Genomic DNA, 17,125 nt, shown 5'->3' with positions numbered 1-17,125 from the left:
GAGATGTGAGCAGGGCTGGGCTGTTCTGCTTCCTGCCCCATCCCCATTTGCCCCAGTCAACCTTGGAGGGGGTCAGAGGAGGAATCTGTTGCAAAACAGTTGTTTTTCCATGTGTGTGTATGCAAAATTGCTCATTGCATGTTGACATCAGTTCCTGGGGTTTCACAGCCATCCCTTGGGATGCTCAGCACTCAGCTGCCCTCCCCAAAGCACCTCTGTGTGAACAGTGTGAGACCTGAGCATCGTGCAGCTCTGTGTGGATTCCTCCTCAACCTTTTGGAGAGTGAGGACAGTGCCTGGCTTTCCGTAGAGCAGCCAGGAGGGAGCAAAATTAATGACTTGAGCGGAGACGGTTTTTCTCTTTTTGGGGGTTTGCTCAGACCTGAGATGAGCTGGGAAACCTCCCTGAGCCCCAGTACCTCCAGGAGCTGCTGCAGCTCCTCTGGACACTGGTGTCTGTCTCCCGGGGTCCCAGGGCAAGCGCTGCAGCAGTGCCAGCCAGGCACCAAGGGTGGTGGGACCTCTGCAGTGAGGCTCGTGGTGCAAAGATCCCCAAAACAGCCCTGACGCCGCAGTGATGGGCAGAGCACTGGAGGAGCTCAGTACAGCAGGAAGCTGGGAGTGTGATGGATAATGGTGGCTCCCAGCAAGGAGCTGGGAAGAGGAGAAAGAGGAGGAGGAGGGAGAGGTTGGAGAGTGGGGGAGGTGGGAGGGATGGCAAAAGAGGGAAACCACCTGGCTTTTTAGCCCTCTGTGCTCTGGGATGGCGCCAGGCTCTCCAGCCGGAACACTTGCAAAGGGAACAGGAGTCCCTTCTTATGTGTTTTAAATTAAAACACAGCACACACAAAATATCCTGGCGGGGAGGTATGAAAATTTAATCAGCACCCAGAGCTCTGAGCAGCTCGGCAGCGAGCACAGACCGTAATGCCTCTGCAGCTATTCCTGGCGGCTCCCGGCCGTGCCGGCACAGCGGGATGGGCTCAGGCTGGGGAATGGGGGCTGCCAAAGAGTCCCCAGCACTTGTGACACCGCAGAACAGGGCCCTTTCGTACTCTTTCCTCCAAAACGCTGCATGTTTTAAACATGGTTAAGTGCATCTTAGAGCATATTCAGAGAGGAGACTTCAGATTCCACCTCGAAGGTTCAAACCTTTCCGAACTCAAAAAATGAGCTGTTTTTCCCCAAATGGCTCCAGTTGGTGCCTGTGCTGCCAGGCATGGGTGCTGCTGGAGCCCGGCCCCACCAGGCACGTGCTTGGCAGCCAGCCTGTTCTCCCCTCTCCTCCCTTTGGAAAAACGGCTCTTTCTCCGCACTCAGCAAAGCCAGACCCTCACCAGCTTGCCAAATGTTCCTGCCTTTTTTTTTTCCTTCCCCTTTTTCCCTCTGTGTGTGTGTGTGTGTGTGTGTGTATGTGATGAAATGACACAGCAGGAAACAAACTGTGTCTGCTGGATCCCAGCTTTCAGGCATGTTCTATCAAAAGCTCCCTGCCCACACCCTCCTCCCTGCCCGCGCGGGAAAGTCTCACTCCAAGACGGTCTGCTGGAAGCACTGGAGGAGCTGGGGGGCTGCTGGAGGTACCAGTGCGCCAGCACTGATGCTCTGGCATTGCCCAACAGCTCCAGGCTCATGGGCGGGAGGTGGCAGGGGTCTCAGTGCTGCCTTGCTCATCTTTGTTCAAGCCCAGGAGCCATTAGTGGATTTGGTGCTGGAAATTGCGTTGATGAGGTGTTGGAAAGCTGTTTCCATGCCTCTTGGTGAATGTGCTCCTGTGCTCCAGGGTTGGGCTGGGGGGCTGTTGGGGTCCATGAGTGAGCTTGTGCAGGGGTCTGTTGTCCCAGAGCAGCACAGCTGAAGCCAGGGATGTTCCTTCCTCTAGGAACATCATACAACGATGAAAATGGGGCTGGAGCTGCCTCTCTGAGCTTGCAGCATGCCCAAAACAAGGCTGGAAATAACCAAGCCCCATGAGAAAACAGCCCCAAGGCTGATCCTGTGGAAGCCATGCCCTGCTGCTGCACCCAGGGTCTGGGTCCTGCTGGAGAGGCAGCGGTGCTGGCACGTGGGTCTGCACTGGAAAGAGCTGTGAAGCTTTGCAAATGCTCCATCAAGAAAAGTTCATCTTGCTGCAGAGTGGTTAGGGGGGTGCTGGGGAAGGCGCAGGAGGGGTCGGGCAGGGGGAAGGTGAAGGTTTGGGAGCAAAAGTGGAGGGATCACAGTGAGGGATGACTGCGGGGAGAGGCAGAGCAGGAGGCACACATGGGGACTGGGTTTGTTCATCAGTGCTGGGGCATCTGGGTGCAATTTCTTGGTGGGTTGGAGGAGAAGAGAACCAAATTTGGTCTCAGCACCTATTTCAAATATTTTGAAAATGCTTGATTTTTAGTAATGCTTCTAGCAACACATTTTTTGCCTTCCATTCAGGAAACAGGAAAATGAAATGCTTTGTCTCCTTCTCCTGTTTTGTCACTCCCTCCCTGCACACACTCAGATGGAAGCATGTGTTGAGCTTTGTGTCCCCCTCTGGCATTATTCCTGCCTGTCCCTGGCACTCCAGAGCATGCCAGGGCGAGTGAAGGGCAGTGCTGAAGGAAGGGAATGGGGCAGGAGGTGCTCACCCTGCCTGGAGACCCTGACACTTGGCCACGGCAGGATATGTCCCACCCTGGGCCAGTCCTGGCCTTGCAGAGGAAATGTACCAATTTCCTCATTAACCTGATTTGGGAAAGCAAAGCATTTCCATTCAGATCTTGTCCAGTGCCGGGGTCGCTGATGGATCCCAGGCAGGGAGTGAAGCATGGCCCTGCATGCAGGAGATTCAATTACTGCTATTAAAGGGAACAAGGAGATCTGTTACTGCACTGGGGAGAGCAGCAGCGGGTGTCAGGGTCTGGAGGGAACTGCTTAGGCCAGGGAATCTGCTGTAAGGTATTTTTTAAATTAATTTTCTCCCCCTTTTTTGGGGGTATGAAGCTGTGACCGCTGACCTGTGTGTGATTCTCAGCTGTTTGCAGCTGTGGTTTGCAGGGAGGAGCAGGTCAGGGGCTGTGGAGGTCGTGCTGGGGGGACACCATCAGCCATGGCAGGGGCACGGTGGGCGTCACCACCAGGCAAAGACCATTGGAAGTTGCCGAGTCAAGGATTTGGAGCACAAATCATGGAAGCTGTGGTGGTTTTGCACCCACTGTCCTGCTCTGCAAGCACCTGAGAAGTGCTGGGGAAGGCAGGCACCGCTCCCAGGGCAAAGGCCCTTGAGATCCTGGCTTTTCCCATCATCTGCAAACCTTGTCAGTAGGATTGCAGCCAGTGGGGGCTGACAGATCCCTCCTGCCCAGCCACAGGGTTTGGGACAGCTGGGTCACCCCATCCCTGCCCTGCAATGCAGGCAGAACTGTGGATTCCCACAGGAGCTCCCCATGGGGCAGGAGATCCTGGCAGAGGACAGTGATGAGCACAAGATGGTGCTATCCATGCTGATGGAAGTTCCATGGATTTCCCCCACCCTCCCCACAGCAGCTGTATTCCCCGAGCACCCCAGCAGTCCATGCAGGAATGAACGTGTGTTAGCCCAGTGTAATTATGAGCCGTTTCAGACCATATTCAAACAGAAACCACAGAAGCTCTTTCCTGGTGCAGGTGGAATTTGAGAGGGCACCTGACTGTGTGCAGGGCATCAGTGTGTGCTGCTGATGTTGGCTAAGCTGAATGTGGAGGTCTCCAGGACACATCTGCTGGGAAGGGGCAGAAAGCTCCCCTGCTTTCCAGGGAAAACCGCAAGCGGGAGCCCACCTTGTTATGAGACCCTGGAGAATCAGTGAGGGTGAGTCTTGACAAGACAAGGGAGAATGGCTTTAAACTGAAAGAGAGTAGGTTTAGACCAGATATTAGGAAAAAATTCTTCCCTGTGAGGGTGGGGAGGCCCTGGCACAGGCTCACCAGAGAAGCTGTGGCTGCCCCATCCCTGGAAGTGTTCAAGGCCAGGCTGGATGGGGTTTGGAACAACTTGGTCTAGTGGAAGGTGTCCCTGAACATGGCAGGGAACCAGATGACCTTTAATGTCCCTTCCAACCCAAACCATTCTAGGAATCTCTGTGTGAATGAAATCCAGTGGCCCCCACATCCTGCTGCTCCACAAAGTCCCCAGTTCTCCACCCCAAGCTGGTGAGCAACGAGCGGCTATTAAGGCTCCCTGCACAGACTGAACCTGCTCTCTGTTTATTTTTAGCTAGGAGAGACTGAGTTTAAGGGGTTTATTGAGGTTTTTCCCCCTCCCTTCCCCTATAGCAAAGAAATCCTGAAGGTTCCCATGCGCCACAGCCTGAGGGAGGGGACGTGTGGGCTGCACACTTGTGCTGTGCATTCAACTTGAGGATATATTTAGATTTCTTTAGATTTCTGGCCCCCCGAATGAGACCTCCTTTTGCAGCTTCCTATGCCTTTTCCTGCCCTTTGGGGGGGAAGAATAAACCAAGAAAAAACCAAACAAACACCACAAGAGCTGCCTAAAGAATAACCTCGTGCTTGGGGCTTGAGAAGCAGGAGCTGGTGGGGGCTCTTTCTCTGGGTGAGGGCCTGTCGTGCTGGCCCCATTCCCTCAGGAGGGTCCTGCTCCCACGCCCTGGTGGTGTCATTTATAGGCTCAGAGGGCTTTCCTGGCAGCAGGATGGGTTGTGCCAAGATGTCGGTCTGGTGGTTCTTGGTCTGGTGGCCACAGAAGAGTTTGGGGGGTTGTGATGGAGGCTGGTGGGGTGCATAATGAGAAGGAGGTCTCTCAAAGGGAAGGGAAGAAGCAGCAAAGATTGGGCATCAAGAAGCTCTTCCATTTCCCAAAGGAATATAAAAATCCCTTCCTGGAGGGCTTGGGTGAGTGATGGGGCCTGGTCAGCTGTGCAGGGAGCAAGGCAGGAACCATGAATGTCTTCATTAAAGGAGTTAGTGTTGGTGTAATTCAGGGATTAAAATTCCTGTGTCCACCCTGAATTCTGCAAACAACAATCTCCTGGTACCTTCCACAAAGGGGAAAAAACCTGTGGGAAGGCACAGTGGACCAAGATGATGAACTATTGCCTACAGAGGGATATCGAGAACAAACGATGCCCCAAAGGAATGCGAAAAGAGGCTGCTCAGTTAAGACTACATCTTGGTGCCAAAAGAGTTGGGAAGTGCTATGAGGGCCATAGCAAAGTTCTGTTGACACAGCCCTCCTGGAGGAGCAGTGAGCAGTTCCTCGTCTCTGCAGATGGAAGCAAGGCCCAGTGAGATGACATCTGGAGAGATTTGGGCATGGATGGATATTTCAGCCCTGCTTTTGGCCGACACAAAGCAATGAAAGCCTTGATACCAGGAACGAGGACATGGCCAACATGGAAGCCCAATGCTGAGACCACGGCACCCACCAGCCCGGGTGCTTGGGATGGCTTCCCCCCATGCTCGGAGGGAGCTGGCACATGAAATGGCAGGTCTGGTAACAAGTATTTTTAACAACTCCATCGAGTTGGGGGAGGCACCATCTGACTGGAGAATAGCGAATGCGATGCCTATATTTAAAAGCGGGGGGAGGAGGGGAGGAAAAGTAAGACAGGCAGGAATAGGACTGTGAGGCTGACCTCGATCGCCTGCCATTTCGGAACAGATTTGGGAGGCAAGAGAGGAAAATGAATCATGGGTTTGCCAAAGGTAGGTCACGCCGGGCTAACCTGGCATCGCCGGCCTGGAAATGTTGTAGAGCTGCTCCTTGTAGTAAAGGCTTTGCTGTGGGAAAGTGGCAATGGAGAGGGGAAGAGGGGAATGCCATGAGGAGCTCTGTGAGGCTGGCAGGGAAGCGAGCAGTGCTGGGATGGTGCTGGGGGGACACAGGGAATGTCATTGACTCGTGGAGTCCTTTAGGGATGAGTCAGGGGCTTTCCTGCTTCCAGCATCCACTGGCTTCCTGGAGCTGGAGGGACAGAGGCTGCCATCCCGGGCTGGGAGGCATTTGAGGGATGGAGGAAGAGATGTGGGATGCAGTGAGAAATGGAAAGCCAAGCGCTCCTGAGGAGCAGCAAAGATCTCTCCTTGGAGCTCAGGTCTTGTTGACTGGGAAGCAGTGGTGTGGAAGAGGAGACGGTGAACGAGGTGACTGCAGGGCAGGGGTGTCACGAAGGGATGCCGGTGATGCAGTAAAGTCTCTGTGGCATCATGCAGGGATGGAATGTGACCCATCAAATTGCTCATTCAGGTCTCCTGTGTCCAGGGAGACTGAACTGAGCCTGGATGGGAGCAGAGAAGAGGCTACTGGATAAAATAGGACAGGAGAGCCAGTCGGGCAAGAGAGAATTGGAAGAACCCTGTTTTGGCCAGCAAAGCAGAGGCTGGGGATGGCTGTGGTTGCTGTCTAGAAATACATCAGGATGGGAAACAGGAAGGAAAAGAGCTATTTCAGCCAGAGGCCAATGCTGGCAAAAGAATGGAGTGGTATAGAAAATGACCACAAATAAATTTAGGCTGGAAGTTACAGCAGCCATTGGAGCACCTGCTTGAGGAGGCTTCCAGTGGGGATAGTGAGCTTTTGGCAGTCTGAGTAGCTGAGGACGTACCAGATGATGGTCTGGAGCCGCTACATCCTGACTGGGCATCACCAGTTCCTGGGTTTGTAGGGAGCATTGGGATGTCCCCTGAGAAATTTCATGTTGGGGCTGGGGGCTGCCAGCAAAGCTGGCACCAGCCAGGAGGACCCATGTAGCTGCTGGTGGCCATGCTGTTCCTGGGGCTGCTGCTGTCAGCCTGGGTGCTTGGGACCCTCCCTTGAGTATGTGGGTCCATGGCCACAGCTCCCCATCTTCTCCTCTGCCCCAGAAGTGCCCCTCCTGCAGCTGCTGGGTGCTAGTGGTGCTGGATATGTGACCTCCCAAACCCCCTTAAAGATCTCTCTAATGCCCTTTGCCTCCACCTCCAGGGGAGCCAGGCACTCAAATGCACGTAGAGATTGGGATCACAGTCAGCCCATGCCATCGGAGCCCTGCTGAGCCCCTGCCTCAGCTTTCCCTGCTGCAGGTCCCCAGTGACACCAATTTCACCATGCCTGCAAAATGGAGAGGGAAGAGGTGGTCTGGGCACAGATAACCCTGGGGAAACTGCCCTCTGCTCTATCATCTCGTGCCCACTTCCCCTCCCTCTCCTGCTGAGGTGGCTAAAGAAGGGGTGGTGATGGACCAGTTCTGGGGGAAGATGTCTTGTTCTGTAGGAAAGCAGCTCGTCTGTTTGGCATTCCCTGTGACAGGGACCTCGGGGAAAGCCTGTGTTTTTTTGGGCAGGAGCCAGTTCCAAAGGCGAACAAATCCTGACATGGGTGGCAGGTACCCTGTGGCATCTTGGCAGGGAGCTGAAGCCCAGCCAAACTCGGGCTTGAGGGTTGCACGATGCTTTGAAGACTGATGCCATGGGAAATGGTGCTGTCAGAGCAGAGCAGTGGCCTGGAGGGTTGTGGTGAACATTGGCTGTCTGGGATTCCCACGCATCCTCCCTTCCTCCCTGCACTTCCTTCTCCTGTGGCCCTAAAAAAAGGGGCTGGAGGTGAATTGGGGCTCTTGAAAGAGCAGGATCTTGAGAAGAGGAGTGTGGTTTCCCTAGTGCCAAAGGAGGAGGGCAGTGAGTCCTTCCAGATGCTTTCCCCACCTCGGCGCCCTTATGGCTGCTGTGCGCCAGCTGCTCCTTGTCGCTGAGATCTCTGCCCACATCCCCTGTCCCAGTGCTGTGGTCAATGCCTGTGCTGGGGTGTGCTGATGTCACCCTTCCTGCCTCAGGCTCCGTGTCAGGGTGATGGGGACAGCCAGCTGAAGTTCCCACAGGAGGAGGACTCCAGCAGGGGACTTTCTTTCCTCCTCGGAATTGTGCTTCTCCCGTTGCAGAGCCTCGTCTCAGCTCCTGCACTGGCCGACCAGGAGACGTGGTGCCAATGACTCAGATGAAGATGAGGGCTTAATTAGCACAGAGAGAGGGGGGAAGAGAGAGAAAAGAGAAAGAGTCTTTCATTGCAAGAAGATTGATACCACCTCCCCCAGACAGTCACGTTCTGCCGCATCACCCTCAGCCCAGCGTCATGCGCACTGTGCCTGACACCAGAGGACAAATGGGGCCTGGGAGGCAGCTGGAAGGGACAGAGGGGCACTGCTTTATTAAAACCCCTAGTGAATTAATGTCTGGAGGTATTAAGCAGGGCTCATCATGAGCCTTTGCAGCTGTCGGGCTGTGCCCTGCGCTCAGAGCTCCCGTCTGATCTCAGCTCCTTGGCTTTGGGGGATGTACCTGGGGTGGGAGGGTGTCTGCAAGGTATTAGTGATGGTGCCAGCAGCAAAATGCCTGTTTGGAGGTTCCGCAGTGTGCATGGAGGGAAAAACAGTGGCTGCCTCTTCTTCAGATGCCTCTTTCCCTGGTCTTAAGGCACCCTGTAAATCTGTGCTCAGTGGGCCCTGCTGCCGTGAGGCTGCTTTGCCTTATCCCAGTGGATGTGCAGGGAAGCACTGAATCAAACTGCTGGGGAAAACATGCTCAGGGTGGCCCCTCACCCTCAGCACCTCAGTTTTGGGCTGCAGGATCCTGCACCTCCAGCTATACCCATGCTTTACAGTCTCTGCAGGGGTGGTTGGAGGAGATGGAGGTGAGCAGTCCTGCCTGAGGAGAGCTGCAGACTGGTGCAGGGTGCCGAGGGGTGCCAGGGCTCTTCTGGTGGGGAGCTCCCCTGCAGGGTGCCCACTATGACTTGGCAGGCATGGCCATGTCACCCTGAGGAGCCTGGTGTGGTCAGCCTGGAGCACTGAAGTTAACACACCCTCCCTCTGCCCCATTGCTGGTGTTGAAGGTAATGTCACACATGGTTTTTTCTTTCCCCTGCAGACCAATGATGCCTTAGGAGCCACCTGGAACTGGCTGTACTTCATCCCCCTCATCATCATTGGATCCTTCTTTGTCCTCAACCTTGTCCTGGGAGTGCTGTCAGGGTAAGCAATGTGGTCACTCCCTCCGAGCCGTGCCGGTCACACATTTCTGAGACCCAAGGCTGGCCCCAGCATTGCTGTGTCCCTCCATCCCCTCCATGCCTGCCCCACAGCAAGGGATTGCTCCCTGGCTATACTTGGCTCTTTCTCTCCCTGGGGAGCTGGGAAAGGGACAGCCTTGAAGATATTTATTATTCCTGTTATTTCACCTAGCTGAAGATCTTGTGGTTTTGGTCACCTGGGAGAAATGGTCACTGGGGATCTTCTGGCTGCTTGGGGAAGAGGGGACAGACATGGGGGGATCTGTGAAAATGTGTTTGAGTCCAGGCTGTTTTTGGTGGGTTGTGCGTGGTTTGGGATGGGTTTGTGGAGTGATACAGAGCACCTCTGTGCTGTGACCAGGAGGATGTGCCCAGCCCTGGGGGGCTGCAAACTGGTGAGGATAGGGATGCTTGGGGTGCACGTGGATAAGCCCAGAACATAAGGAGGTAGGGACAATGCAACTGTCCCTGTTCTGCAGTTCCCAAGGGAAAGGCAGTTTTAATCCAAGCCATTGAGCTGGGTTTGGAGACAAAAAGTCTTCTTGTCTCCATGACAATGAACTGTGGTTGCATAGCACATCCTCAACTGCTGGCAGGGGCTGGTGAATGGGGAGAGCGTGCCCTCTCCTGCACCGGGGGAAGATGTGGGCTCCTCTGCTCTGACTGAAGCATGTTATTTTTTTAGCTAATTACCCATCATGACAAAATGCAAAAGTCATTATAACACCAGTTTGGCCAGATGGAAAGCCCTTAAATGCAAGGGTCAGGGTGGAGGATGGCCCTGGTCATCTCTGTCCCTGTCCTGGGTGTCCCTGGGAATTCAAGTGTGATGGTGGTGGTTTCAGGAGTTTCTAGAGTGGCAGGTTGGGCTTCTTCAGGGTCTGTTGTTGGGCTGAATTTTCCCAGCTCTCATTCTGGGATCTGACTGAGTCCAGGGGCTCTGGGGACAGGCTGCAGGAAGGGCCTCACATTGCTCTGCAGAGAGGGAATTCTTATGGGGGATGAAGATGCCCAAGCAGTGTTGGGTGGAATTTGTATTTCTTATGCCTCATCCAGCTTGGGTATTTGGGCAAAGTCCAGCTGGGTCTTGGTGCCAAGCAGGAGCTTTCCTACAAAAGCCTAGAGAAGGAAAGTTAGGAGACTAAAGCTTGGGACTCAGCAGCTGGGAAAGCCCCTTATTGCAATGTTAAATCGTGCCAGTGTGGTGTGCTGTGTGGACACCAAGGCTTTTGGTGCCGGGGCAATGCTGAAAGCAGCTCGGAGACACAAGCCAGACACTGGCCAGAGGACCACAGGGGGGCTGGTGGAATACCTGGCCATGCCCCGGTCCAGCTTGGCGCTCTCTGCACCAGGACTGCCCGAGACAGCTGTTTCCATGCCCGCTGAGTTGGATGCAGTTGTCTAGGACTCTTCCCAGGCACCGGCTGGCATTTCAACTGTTTGTTTATTGCTAATGGAGTTTGTATTGAGGAAGGATGCAAGTGGGTGGGTGGCCTAATTGGCAATGGAGATGATCTCGTGGTGTGCCAGATATCCAGGGTAAAGCAGGACTGCTCAGCTCCCCAGAGGGCTCGGTGAGGTGAGTGCAGGTGGCGAGCTGGGCTCTGCCACTCCGTGGCAAGGCCACCGTGCGTGTCCTCCTGCCTGGACACAGCCACATCCTCTGTGGCTCAGCATCTTGGTGGGATGAATCATCCAAAGCTGCTGCTGGAGCCGTGGAGGGGTATGACCTAAGGCAGGAGAAGGTTCTTCTGCACACAAATGATGTGTGGCCTTGAGTGCAGCAAGAAGGGCCTCGTTCCTTGCTCTGTTTGCTGAGCTTTTCTTGTTTGTAGCACTTGGTGCTATCCTCTTGTGCTGGAAGAGAATACTTGGCTCTGCTGGGGGATGGGAGGTGTGACCTTTCCATTGTCCAGCCCTGGGCTGGATGAGCAGGCAGGGCCCAGCTGGATACCCCAACATGTCCCACGGCTGTGCTGAACTGAGAAGAGATGGTCACTTTGGGAATGAGCTCCATGGAAACACCTCCACTGGAATGAATTCTTTCCCCGGCAGTTACACCACTGCTTTGGGGGAAGACAGGTCATGCTCAGCTGAAATCACAGCCACTGTGTTAACATGGGGTGCAGCAGGGAGCCCTGGGAGCCTCCTTGCAGAAACCTGGCCCCACGTTGCTTGCAAACTGCACCATCTGCACCGGCAGATAACAAGGTCCACTTGGGATTTCCAGCATTCTCCTCAAGGTTCACTCTCAGGAGCTGCTGCTGAGCTGCCTCTGCCCTCGCCTCCCTTTGGGGAAGCAGCCGAACACCCGGGGTGGGTCCTGAATGTGAAGAGGCTGCAGGAGGACATTTGTGTGTTTCATTTGCCACCAGCAGAAGTTTGCCGGAGCCCAGATTTAGCAATCTTCTGGTTGCGATGAGCATCTCTCCCAACAGTCAGTTCCCCAACTGTTAAGCTGAGGCATGACCTCTGTGATGTAAACAGCCTGGATCCATCTGCTCCTTGAGCACAAAGTATGTGGGAGAGGAAAAGAAATTGTTTTCATCATAACGAGGCTCCTCAGTTTTTCTCCCTAAATATGAACAGGCACACATACACTGGAATCGCATGCGACTCTATTAAGAGGAGATGGAGCTGCTCCAGGCAGGGGCTTGGAGAGCCAGTTCTGCTGTGGCTTTGGCATTTATTACTGTGTCTATTAACTTTCCCCCTCTATGGGTGCAATTATGGATCAATTAATTCTGACTGAAAGCAGGAAAAGATAAAAAAAATTGGCCCTGTTCCTCTTTGGGAGCAGGTACAGAGCCCAAGGAGATGTGACTGCTCAGCTTGTAAAGCTACATGAGCTGCTGAGATAATCCTGGCAGAAGAGAGTCAGTGGGAGCGAGTGAGGATGGAGCATCCACTGAAACACTGTTTTCTACCTAAGGCTGCCTCGTGGCCCGAGAAGTTGCATGTGCTGGAGATTTGCAAAGATCTGCTCTCCCTTTTTCTGTGAAACTGTTGAGTTTTGGGGATTTTTCCTCAGCTGTTTCTCACATGAAACAATTTGAATGTGTGTGTTTGGGCTCTGTCTCCAGAGCAGCAGAGGCCCAACGAGATCTGCGCTGCCCCATCCCTGCTGCCAGTGTCATGTGCCAGTGGCAGTAGTGCCACCCCAGGAGTGGCCACAGCCACTAGGACTGGTCCTGTCCCAGTGACTGCAGAGGCCCTGCCTGCTTTGCCCCTCCTGGCGAGAAGATGGCTTGTGTCTAGTTTGTCACTGGGAGCAAGAAGATGAAAGAGTGAAGATTAAAAAATAAGCTGTGCTTGGAGGTGTAGCACTGAGGACTCATGCAGAGCTTCCTGAGGACTCATACAGAGCTTCCAGTACCAAACAGGCTGCATTTTGACTCTTTCCCACCTCCCTTTCCACAGCCTCTGCAGAAAAAAATTTGGTTTGCAATCACCCTCCTCCATTCATTGCAGCATCATCCTCCTGTTGAGGGCTGGGAGACTCCATTCCCATATTCAGCCTTGTGCATCCAGTCCCTTTCCAGGCTGGCAGAGCTGTTATAATCACTGGTATTTCTGGTCTGCAGCAATAGCTGAGTGGGTGCAGAGTGGCAGGGGATGCTGCCTGACCTGGGAAGACTGGGTCCTCGGGCCAGCCAAGGAGAAGACCTCTGGAAGCTAATGGCAGAGCAAGAAGTCAAACACAATGGCAAGAAAAATGAAATCCATCTGCCTTGTACCAAACAAGAGAGTCATTTAAATCCTCCTAATTGCTTCCCCTCATCCTGGTGATGTTAAGTCTTTTCTCCCTTTAAGTCTTTTCTGCCCCCCACCCCCAGCTCTTACACTAAGCTTTTGAAAGAAACGACTAATGTTATAATTAAAGGATCAATTTGGCAAGATCTCTTTGTCTTAAGATCTTTCTTTCAGGTTGGGTTAGCACTGCGTTCCCAGTCTCCGGAGTGTTTTCTTCAGTTCCTTCAGGAGCCTTCTGTACCATCTTCTGAAATCTTTTCACTTCAGTTAATTTGAATTTTTTTCCCCATCCAATTTGGATGCATAACAAACGATGAATAAAATTAAGTTTTATAGCAATTAATAATAAGGGTGTTAAGGGAACAAGTGTACATTTTCAATGGAGAGAGGGTTTTTTTTCCCAGTGCCACACAAAAACCTGGACCCCACGCGGTTGAGTGGGATCTGGTGCTTTGAAGCCAAAAACACTGGGAAGAGGATTAATGTCTCAAAGATTCATGGGAGGGGAAGTGGGGGACACATTGCAATGTAAGAGGGCTTGTGGAGAGACCATGAGTTCACAGCAAGGTATCAGCAAACAAAATTCTTTGTGGTAAGAATGGCCAGTCGTTGGACCAGGCTGCCCAGGGAAGTAGTGGAATCACCATCCCTGGAAGTGTGCAAAAAACATGTGGATATGGTCTTTAGGGACACTGTTTAGTGGTGAACATAGTGCTGTTGTGTTAATAGTTGGATTTGAGGATCTTAGAGGGCTTTTCCAACCTGAATGAGTCTGTGATTCTACGCCCAAAAAATATGGAGTTGGAAGCATGAAAGCTTGGAAGCATCACGTTGGCTTTTTCCTGGAATGGTTGTAGGATCTCAAGGCTTGGCTCGGATGAGATGTGAAATGTCTGCACTTGTGTTGTGCTTGGGAACTCAGTAGTTGAAATCGCTCTTGAATGGAGGTGTGGGTGTCACAAGGAGGGGGCCGTGACGCCCCTCCCTCCCAGGTCCGCCAGCACCACCATGGGACGCATGAGAAACGTCCACGCTCTCTGTCACTGCCGTGGTGTTTGAACACAGGCCAGGCAAAGGAGCCTTGGGGACCTTCATCTCTATTCAGCAGGCAGGTGGGCATCCATATTCAATGAGTGCCTCTCTGCCATGCTCTGCTGGGCCACCTTTCTGCCGAGGGCTCCAAGCCCTGTGCAAACAGGCTGCCTGACAAGAGGCGTGCGTGGCTGCTGCGCTGGATCCTCTGCTGTTACAGGGAATAATGACTCCTCTTACAGATAGCTGGGTGAGAAGACAAAAAAAACCACAACAAAAAGATGACTCGCTGACTTTCCCCTTTGATTTCTCCTGGAAAATTATTTGCCAGCATGTCTCCGCTGCTTCAAAATTGCTCTTATTCCTGCCTCTTTGCAAATCTGCTCCGTGGACTGCCTGTGGTCTGCGGGTTGTGGGTGAAATCCTCTCGACAAAGCACTCAGCAGATAGCACTTGCTTACAGATTGCTTTTGGAGTTGTTTGTTCCAGATTGTTGTAATTTCTGTCCTCCTGGCTGATGGCAGCAGTTGCATGGCCGTGGCTGCAGTGATTTGAGCCGGTGGATAGCTTTGGAGATGCCCAGTTCCTCCTGGTGCAGGGCACTGCTGCTGGGTGATGCTGTGGGACTCCTGTGGTGTTATCAGCTCTCTGAGCACCATAGGCTGCTGTTTGTTTGTGTGGCAGTGGCACATTGAGCAGTTGCATTGCAGGTTTCACATTTGATGGCTGGTTCTGAGTTCGTTGTATCCATGTGTAGAAGGCGTCAGTTGGAGTGCTGGAAGCTCCTGGGAAGTTAATGTGATGAAAGGTTGAAAATTGGTGTGGGGATTTTTTTCCATACTACATCTCACCTGCAGTACTGACCACACACCTTTCATCTGCAGATTGCTGTCATCACATGCAAAAGGAGACTATAAAGATGTTCTCTGCTTACAGAGGATAGAAACTGGAGCATAGGAGGGAAGGGGAGGAGTGACATTTTCCCAGCACTGCATGAGCCAGTGGGAGTGATTGTGAACAAAGCCCGGGGCTCTTGAAGCAGTGAAGCTGCGCTGCTCATGCCAGCCCTGCCTGATAAGATTGAAACACAATCTCGAGCTCCTATCTCTGCTCCTCGCTGGGGCTGCCAGACCCTCTGCCACCCTTCTGCAGCTTCCTTGCAGCGTGGGCTGAGTGTGCTGTTGCTGCCTTTGGTGCAGCATTGCAGACAAACAGAGTTCTCTGGGCAGTGGGAACAGCGATGCAAACCTTGGTGGTGTCATCCTTGGGAAAATGATGAATTTGAGAGTCTACAGCTGGAATGTTTGTGGCTCCCTTCTCTGCTGGTGATGCCCTTGTTGATGCCACCCAGCACCCTGTTGGCTTTCTTTGCTGCAGCAGCACATTGCTCACTCATACTGAACTTGTCCCTGGGACCTGCAGGTTCCTTTCCACACAGCTGCTCTCCAGCTGGGTAGATCCCAGCCTGTGCTGCCCTCCTGGATTTTGTTTTCCCATGTCCAAGACCTTGCAGTTGAATCAGAGAATGGCCTGGGTTGGAAGGGACCTTGTAAAGATCATCTCATTCCAACCCTCCTGCCGTGGACAGGGACACTTTCCACTAGACCAGGCTGTTCCAAGCCCCATCCAGCCTGGAACACTTCCAGGGATGGGGCAGCCACAGCTTCTCTTCATAAGGTTCTTGTTAGTCCGCTCTTCCAGACTGTCCAGGTCTTCCTGCAGGATTGTTCTCCCTTCTGAAGTGTCCACTTCCTCACCCAGTTTGGTATCATCAGCACACTTGGCCTTGGAGAAATCCAGGTGGACAACCACAGGTTTTCTGCAAGGTGGAAGGTACCTGTCAGCATCTGCGCCTCCTTAACTGGGACAGTGATGTAATGGGTAATCTCAGGGCTGGTATCTCCCCAGCTCCTTCCCGTTTTACCGTTCCATGTCACCAACAGCTTGTCAGCTTTTCCTTCCCCAGCTCGTGTGACTGCCAGCACTCTATAAATGTGCTCTCTTTAGCAGCGTCAGCTGTGCTCTCCCACTGCAGGTTTGTCACACCGCGGTGACACAGAACTCCCGCCCAAGTACACAGGGATGATCAAAGATAATGGACAGGGAATACAAGAAACAGGGTGCTTCTGTCTGCCTTTCTTTTTGTATCCTTTCTTTTCACCACTTAGTGCTTCAGAGAAGACTTTCTTGAGACAAAACAGCTTTGTTAAGGAATCATAGAATGGTTTGGGTTGGAAGGAATATCAAAAGGCCATCTGGTATAACCTCCTGCAATGAGCAGGGACATCTTCAACTAGACCAGGTTGCTCAGAGCCCCATCCACCCTGGCCTTGAATCTTCTCTGACTTTGGCAGTTCAAGTGAACTCAAATCAAGCAATTAGCCTTGCTGAAAAACTTGTTGTCTCCTTCAAAGCAGGCCTGTGAAGGACACCTTCTCCCTGCAGAGGTTTTTGTACCTTTTGGACACTCTCGTTCTGCCTCTGCCATGAGTTCAGTGCAATAATCCCAGTCTGCAGTGCCAGTTCTGCCTGTCACCGTCTGTTTAAGTTGAGGCTCCAGGTTACAGACTGCGCAGTCAGTTCAACACTCTCACTTCAGTTCCTTTACACCTCTTGGGTAAATACCATCTGATCCCCCTGGTTTGCAACTGTCTCAGCTGTGTTTGCCACACCGTCTGTTGTCAGTTCTGCCCCATAACCTTCTCTGACACCATCCTGGAGTCTCTGAGGCAGTTTTTCCTCAGATTGTGGTGCTCAAACCTGAAGTGGAGCCACGAGCCAAGACCTGAGGAGAGCAGTAGTGTTACCTGATGCCTTACAGATGGTCTCTCTTGTTATGCATCCCATTATATTTGTTTTTTTTCCTAGCAGAGTGGTGCTGCTGCCTCATCCTCAGTGTGTAATCCAATATTTCTCTGATTTCCACCCTATCCTTTCTGCTCCCTCAAGTTGTTTTAAGGCCGATTTGATAACTGGTTTGCTGGAAGCATCTTTAATAGAGGCAAAAGGTGATGAATTGATGGGTTTGAGGACGGATGGTTTGTTGTCTCACAGCATGGAGGCCACAACATTGATGTGACCAGCAGTATATACCTGCTTTGAACTCAAAGATGGTCTAAAAAGTAGAAAAATGGATTGCAGTATCTGTGATACTCTTTTTTCTTAACTTGTTTTTGGTTCTTGGTTTTCTTGTAGTTGGTTGGTTGGGTTTTTTTCCTGTTTTCTTGTGTTTTGGTTGTTTTTTTTTAAAGGGGACCCATTTTCAAGCTGGGTGCCTGCACAAGTGGTTCTCCCATTGAAACCAGACCTGGGCTTTCCAGTCCT

The 17,125-nt window shown here is 52.5% G+C and overlaps 1 protein-coding gene across 1 annotated transcript in view; it reads left to right on the top strand.

Moving 5' to 3' along the window:
• Nucleotides 1–17,125, top strand: part of CACNA1E (calcium voltage-gated channel subunit alpha1 E) — a 105,812-nt gene that overhangs the window by 42,262 nt on the left and 46,425 nt on the right. The window contains exon 8 of the mRNA XM_069023196.1: nucleotides 8,875–8,978. Coding sequence (XP_068879297.1) covers nucleotides 8,875–8,978 — 104 coding nt within the window. The remainder of the gene's footprint in view (nucleotides 1–8,874; nucleotides 8,979–17,125) is intronic.

The sequence above is a fragment of the Aphelocoma coerulescens genome, chromosome 8 (genome assembly GCF_041296385.1).
Source record: "Aphelocoma coerulescens isolate FSJ_1873_10779 chromosome 8, UR_Acoe_1.0, whole genome shotgun sequence".
In the NCBI taxonomy this organism is placed as follows: domain Eukaryota; kingdom Metazoa; phylum Chordata; class Aves; order Passeriformes; family Corvidae; genus Aphelocoma; species Aphelocoma coerulescens.
This window is presented reverse-complemented; position numbering and strand designations above follow the sequence as displayed.